The sequence below is a fragment of the Ranitomeya variabilis genome, chromosome 4 (assembly GCF_051348905.1).
Source record: "Ranitomeya variabilis isolate aRanVar5 chromosome 4, aRanVar5.hap1, whole genome shotgun sequence".
Taxonomy (NCBI): domain Eukaryota; kingdom Metazoa; phylum Chordata; class Amphibia; order Anura; family Dendrobatidae; genus Ranitomeya; species Ranitomeya variabilis.
The window spans coordinates 542,197,029-542,204,914 of NC_135235.1; the positions used below are offsets into that span (position 1 = coordinate 542,197,029).

A 7,886-nucleotide genomic window follows, 5' to 3' on the forward strand; every position below is an offset into this window, starting at 1 on the left:
CTAAATCTCCGAGCAAGCCGAAATACACGGAGACCACCCGAGCATGCTCAGAGAAACTTGAGTAACGAGCATACTCGCTCATCACTAATAATGATCCTAAACACACATCAAAATCCACCTCAAAATGGGCCTCACAGTCCCCTGATCTGAACATCATTGAAAATCTGTGGATAGACCTCAAAATAGCAGTGCATGAAAGATGACCCAGGAGTCTCACAGAACTGGAAGAATTTTCCAAAGAAGAATGAATGAAAATCCCTCAAACAAAAATTGAAAGACTCTTCTCTGGCTACAAAAAGCATTTACAAGCTGTGATACTTTCAAAAGAGGGTGCTACTAGGTATTAACGATGCAGGGTACGCAAAATTTTGAACTGGCCCATTTTCCTTTCTGCAATTTTTAAAATATAAAAGATGAAAATATATTTTTTTTGTCTAAAATACAAAGGAAATGTGTCATCTTTAACTTTAGGTCTTTTAGAGATCATTTCATCTTCAAATTGCTTAACAGTTCACAATAACAGTAATTTTGACCAGGGGTGACCAAACTTTTACATGCCACGGTATATGTGTAGTTGGTGCAAATTTATTCACAGGTCCCATTCTTGGCCACATTAGTGGTCTCTAGTGGATTTACAGGAGAAGATGTACTGATGGATCTCTCTTTTGATCATCTGATGGGCTGGCACAATGTTCAAATAAAGAACCACGGTTGGCAGCCAGTAATGGGTGGTACTGGCACTTCCGTGTAGCAGCCACAGACTTGTGAATCGATTCAGACCAACCCTAGTTATTTAGAGTTATAGGAGGACATACCAGACACGTTATATGAATAGGTTTAATATGTGGGTTCCTGAAGTACAATGTTATTAACAATAAGTAAATTAGTAATATATAATGTAACATACATACAGAAATTCTGAGCAATTTTCCCATTAATACACTTATTGGTTTTTAAGTTTCCTGAGGACCATACACCATAACTCTGCGATACACCTATATACTAGCAGGATCACTTTCTCTGTTTGCTTTGTGCCTTGGAAGTAGTAAAGTTCTTATTGCGAAGGAAGAATTCTAACCAGTAACACCATCAGGTAATAAATTAGGCTAAACAATAAATAATCCCTAACTCGATAATTACATAGACTTGCTCCGAGGACTAAGCACACACATACACTCCATTCAGTAGTCTTCCCTGGGAATGGATGAGTACAGAAAAGTATATCATGTTGTGCTTGGTATAAGTGTAATGGCAGTGTAGCAGTTCCAAGATGTCAGTGCAAAATATAGCAACCCCGTATATTGTAATAGGGCATAAGGATAGGTGACTTCTTGACCAGATAACTCTTTAAAACATGAAGATGCTACTTTCTTCTAAAAACAGCTCCACCCTTGACACTAGGTTGTGTTTGGTATTGCAGCTCATCTCCATTGACATGAATGGGGCTAAGCATCAGTACCATACAGAACCTGTAGACAGGTATCGCAGGTGGTTTTAAAGAATTTCTTAAAAACTAGAACAACCCCTTCAGAAAATCCACAACATGTTATGTCTCTGGTTGGATTGTCATAGTGTTGGATGATGATGAAGATGCTAATGTGCTAGGTACCAAAATGGAGGAGGCAAGAAGCCACTCTGTCTTGGCATAGGTAATTAGAAATCAGGCCTCCCATGAAGGAAAGTCTACCTGACTCTACCTTGCTCGGAATCTTCTTATAAGACCTTAAGTCCTTCCGTCTGCCAGCTATTAGAAAAAAAATAGTACATTCAGTGCTTTTATATCACTGCACCATTCATAAACTATGGAACGAAGCAATAGCATATGCATCTGTCCGTCCACACATTGAGGCATCTTGGGGTACAAGCTTTGAGTGCCTAAAGGCCACCATGCCCATTAGATGACTGTCGGCTGAGAATTCGGCCAACAGCCAACTCTCCCATACGCAGGAGCATTCATTCAGCAGAGCGCCCCTGTGTTCTATATGAGAAAGCCGATGGGTGGCATATCGGCTGGTGGCTTATATTTGGGAGAACAATGTGATTGATAGTCCGAAGTCATGTCCAATCGACATCTCTCCCGACCATCAGTTGGCTGGCTCTCCCATACACGTTAGACTATCGGCCGAACTCGTCAACATTGGCAGGCTCAGCCAACATTACTCTAATGCCGCCATTAGGGATGACAACCAAGGCCTGTGCTGGTCACATAGGTTACCAGGTCCACTTACCAAGCATCCTACTCTCCTGCTGCTCTTACCATGACCCTTGTCTGATTGCTCACTTATCGCTGTCCACTTGGCAACTCATCTCCTGCTCTTTCTGCACCATGATTGGCTGCGTAGTTTTACTTTCCCACTTTACTGGAATGGAGCTGAGCAGAAATTCTAGACACTGCCCATGGACACTAGTGACACAGTTTTTCGAAAATCAGGCAAACCATTTTTGTCAATCTCAGATCACCCTTTAATCAACTCCCATTAGGATTTTTTGCTTATGATCCTGTAACAGACCAAACTGTAGCAATGGAGACCTCACCTCCATGATGTGCAGGTATACATATAATGTGACTGATGGGGGATTCATGTAGTTCTACATTCATAATCATGACTTCTGAATTTTAATGATTAATACTCTATTGCTTCTGAGTCCCATTCTGTAAATATTAAGGGGGTGCTCCACATTGAACTATACGTTTTAGTCTGAAGGGTTCTCTGATGATAAACCAATCACAATCCGGCGATCAGATGTAAAGTAACCTGGGTGCAAGTGTTCAGTTATGCCACAGCACTCCCACTGGTGAAATGAAGCATTACACAAACTACATTGAAAACTGAGTCATCTGTATAATTACAGACATGCTGGTTCCTCCTGAGCAAGAGGTGTCCATTGTAGCCACTGTTCAGTCTAGATTATGGATGAGGGTAGTGGATTCCGGACTCCTCCAATAGTATCTAAGAATTCCCTAACATGGTATAGAAGCTAGATAGCCCCTTTTGAACAGTTCACCTACGTTAAAGGTCTCCATACACAGTAGATTAACATTGGCTGAACCTGCCAATTTCAGAAGGATTGGCCAACCATCTAATATGTATTCGAACCTCAAGACAGATGATGTAAGACAAGATAATGGGTGGTTACAATTTAAACCCTGATCCTTTTGTTCTCCAGGCAGATGAATCTGTCAGCGACTAGCTCAACTCTTCTCATAGAAAACACATAAACTCTGAACCAAGCTGCGCATTTTTCTGTATAAGGGAGATGGGAGAGATATCTGTAAGCTGAACGAGCGCTAAAGAGACCAATATATAAGGTTAATGGACGCCTTTAGATGACAAGAACATATCCATTAAATGATGAGGTTCAATTGGCTCAAAAAGGCAAAAAGTATTCTACTCCTACCGCCTGGTATCAAACGGCCCTTATGCTGACTCCTTCTATGATCCTGTAATGATGTGGTCTTATTAACGCATGGAAGAAATTTACATTAAATTATGTCAAGAGTACTTTGTGCAAATTAATGGATCCAGCCCATTTCCCATAATGATTAACCCTTGAAATAGAACAGAATTTTTAGCTATTTGAACGTCTATAGATTTGAGAGGTATATAGTAATTGCATCTTCTTCATGCATCAGCAGTGCGTGAAAATGTTAAGCAGTTACAAAGGTATTGTTCTTCTGTGAAGACGAATACATAGCAATCTTTAAGTCTCTGTTCTGTTAAGCGTCAGAAAGAATAGTCCATAGTACCTTGAGAAGACATTAGCATATTTGGACATTGGCATGTGAGGGACAACTCAACAACCCTATGGAAGTTGTTGTTGGAAGTTGACACAACTGCATAGTAGGACAGACTGTAGAAACGGAGATACGTCACAGTGCTCAGAGTCCTTGTTCTAATGAAAAATGTTGTTGATCCTCTTAGGACTTGTTCAGAAGTGCCTGTAGATACTGGGCAACCACATCAGCCGATTCCCATGGGACAACCTTTGCTTTGAAGGACCCTTTCTGCTTTTCCTCCATCTTTCTAATGAGCTTGTGCATGGGATAACTCTTTCGAGGAAAAGCAACATCGGTGGAAGTAAATGTAACTGTCGGGCAAAAATCATTGGCGCCATCACCAACGTATAAAAGGTTCTCAAACTTCACTCCTTCCTGAGATCGTTCATTGAGGTACTCGGTCACTATCTTCCTTTTGCACATGTTTGCCGGGCACTGAGGACAACTATGAGAATGATAAGGTCCTAGAGTTAAGTATCCAGTCTTTTCCACACTGGTAGGGTTGCTAATAACCCTGCGGAAGAGAGAATGATAGCCGTACCTTTTCAGGTTGCTCTCAATGCCAAACATGTTAGCATCAGAAATGAGGATGATCTCAAACCGATCTTGGTTCTTGGCCAAAAAACGGAAGAGCGTAGGCATTCCGGGTGATAGGGGGATTTTTTCATACACAGATTTGAGGTCGCTCACCTTCACGCCTTTATCTCCAAAATATTTAAATACTCTCTGCATGTACTGGTTATAAAAGCCATCTTGGAAGGTTTCCCGTAACCAGTCAGGAAGCTCCTGCTCAGGTGCAACCTGAACCACCGAATCATCACTATTCTCATTGACAATTGTCTCGTCAAAGTCAAAAACAAGAAGGTACTTGTGGGTGCATGCCATCTTTGTCACCTACAAAACAATGTGAAAGTTAATACAAGTTGGGGCATTTTCATAGAGCTCCTGGCACTGTCTTTTAAGCAACGATTAAAGGGGTATTCCCATCTCCAAGATCCTATTCCAATTTGTAGTAAGTGTAATAATAAGATTATTAGTAAATACCTCCAATTAGAAATGTAGTATAGCTCTTCTGTTCAGCTATGTTGCTTGATCCATGTGCAGGGCATTGCAGTAGCTTAGGTATCCATAGATACCTAAGTTACCTCAATGCCCTGCATATGGGGCAAGCTACATAGAAGAACTATACCACGTTTCTAACAGTAGGCATTTTCTAATACTTTTCTTATCACACCTACTACATATTGGGATAGGATCTTGGAGATGGGAATACCCCTTTAAATGTCAGACGGCCCATTTAAGTACCAGTGGATCCTCCATCAAGCCTAAGATCTGATACATTAATAGGACCAAAGGTTCATCAGAAGACAAATCCATCTAGAGCCATCACGTGCTACTATATTGGTTGACCTAGGAATTACCTCCTTTCGTAGGTCCAAGGAAGCTCAGTCAGATACTGCTTAGATGCCCTTTGGTAGCACATATGGACACTTGCCCTTGTAATGTGATGGCACAAGGAGATGCTTGTTGGAAACAGTCAGTTTAAAATGTACTATTGCCTCCTAAGAATCACACCTTATTGCCTATAAATGGAAAAGGTGATAAACGTCTGACCGATGGTGGTCCAGGGAATCATGTTCCCTCCATGGAATGAAGGACAGTCCTCGGCTATCCCCGTCAGTCCTTTAGAACTTGAATAGATTGGCACTGTCCCAAAGGTGACCAGGTAATGAGTTGGGATTCTGGGAAAACCCATTAAGCTTGGAAGTGACTGAAAGATTTTAGGATTTCTACGGAATGAATACATGTGTTCTATAATAAATGCTTCTGATGTGGTCTACAGGTGCATTGTGGGTATAGCTGGAGCTATAAAGCGATCCACGCTGAGGTTAATGGCAGCATATTACAGCACATTACTGACGCATGAGGACACAAGGGTAACTAATGGATTCCATGTGCCGCCTAATGGTGCTGTGAGTCGTTCACATCTGTAGAAGAAAAGAAGACCGCACTCGGACCGATGTTATTCACTTCAGCGCAGATGGGCGACTTTTTTCACTGACCAAATCGGTGTGAAAAAACCCACAGCATGCACGAGCTTCTTCTGTACATCAGATGAGGTTCACCCATTGAATTATCAGTGTGCTTGAAAAAAAATGATTGCCTGCATATACTGAAATTGGACTGCACTCTGATATCATCCGAGTGCAGTCCAACGTTTTCCACGGACTCATTGACTTACTTAGTGAGTGCGATCAGATCAAGCTCGGGCATGCGGCAATTTTTTACTGGCACATGGAGGAAAAAAAAAATCGGACATGTGCACGGCCCCATAGACTAACATTGGTCGGATTGCATGCAGAGTGTGAGTGAGCCTTAAATGTGAGCTACTGAAACTGCGCCTGCTTCACTTCAACTAGATGCAATACCAGACACAACCACAGATGTGCGTGGCGCTGTTTTTAGAAGGGTTTTATGATATCTGATGATGGACTGAAGGAATGTTACTACTGTATATCTAGAGAATTTTTTATGACTTGCTCCTAGTGCTCCCCAGCCATGGATAACATGGATAGATACATGTAGATGATGCTACGTGCAGCGAGATCTGGAGCTAAATATAGGTTAATCATATGGATGGACTGATGTGATAATCATACATCTGGTAGGAAAAACAGCGGGAAAACTAGTCTGCAAACTGCTGCGTAGAGCAGATGGCGGCGCTGATGAAAAGCTGGGGGTCCTTCATGTCAATCACAGCCGGCTGTACCTTCACTAAACAGCGTGGTATCACTATAGACTTATATGTTTCTATATCAATGTGGAGGGCAGCAATGTAATGTGATTGGCCCTCCTGGCAAATAAAGCCGTTATTGATATTACATCTCATCCCCCTTTAGGCATGACCTGTAGTGATGAGCGAGCATGCTCGGGTGAGGTGTTATCTGAGCATGCTCTTGTCCTAATCGAGTTTTTCGGCGTGCTTGAAAAAAATGCAGAAGGGGGAGCTGAAATCTCTGTATACAGACTTATACAAAGAAGGCTGTCAGTCAGTGATAGGACCGCCCTCTGGACCCAAAATCCCAGAAAGAGCAAAGGGTTAAATGATGAAAACTCAGATAATACTAAATCTTTCCTCACAAAACGATATATTAATCTGCTCAGCTCCCCTGCTTTATAACAGTGTGCCCACAGACTGGACGGCAATGTTGTGGTGACAGGTTCCTGTTAAGGTCAACCAAAGCTGCAGAGTAGCTTACCCCCCATGGTATAGTGATATAGCGGCATCTAGAGTCATTCAATTATTGTTATTTGAAATCTCTTCCAAAGACCCCCTCTGTGAGAAGACCATGCCCCTGTCCAGACCACATAGTTTACAGCCTGGCAATCTGTGAGATCCCACCTCCTACAAGACAGCTTTTCAGTGTAATTATTGGTTCATTCACCTACATTATATTTTTGAAGGTCTTTGATTATTTTCTCCTTTTCATGTTGTAATGTGCAGTAGAGACCCTTCAAGGGGCCCAAATACAATTTCTATTTCTGCAATTCCTGTAGCCCTGTCACTTGTAATGATCAGATAAGAAGGATGTTTTTCTTTCTACTGTCAATTCTATCATTGCCCTGAATATACATGAATGTCATCCCAAATGGAGTAACTTAAAGAGGTATTCCCATCTCCAAGATCCTATCCCAATATGTAGTAGGGGTAATAATAATATTAGCAAATACCTCCAATTAGAAATGTAGTATAGTTCTCCTGATAAGCTATATTGTTTACCCCCACGTGCAGGGCATTGCGGTAGCTTAGTTATCCATGGTTATGACCACTCATATAGTGACAATGATCATAACCATGGATACCTAAGCTGCTTCAATGTCCTAAACACGGGGTAAATGACACAGTTAATCAGAAGAACTATGCTACATTTCTAATTAGAGGTATTTGCTAATTATTACACCTACTGCATATCGGATAGGATCTTGGAGATGGGAATACCCCTGTAAAGCTTGTGGGCCCTAATGCCAAATCTTTAACAGGGCCCCTAATATAGATCTTTGATAGGATGCATCCCCTGCACCAGTTACAGTTACAATCTCCTGATCC

General features: G+C 41.6%; 1 protein-coding gene across 1 annotated transcript in view; it reads right to left on the reverse strand.

Moving 5' to 3' along the window:
• Positions 1-823: 823 nt before the first annotated feature.
• The window catches only part of PHOSPHO1 (phosphoethanolamine/phosphocholine phosphatase 1), an 8,147-nt gene continuing 1,084 nt past the window's right edge, over positions 824-7,886 (reverse strand). Inside the window, exon 2 of the mRNA XM_077252494.1 lies at positions 824-4,672. Coding sequence (XP_077108609.1) covers positions 3,920-4,663 — 744 coding nt within the window. The 5' untranslated portion in view covers positions 4,664-4,672 and the 3' untranslated portion in view covers positions 824-3,919. The remainder of the gene's footprint in view (positions 4,673-7,886) is intronic.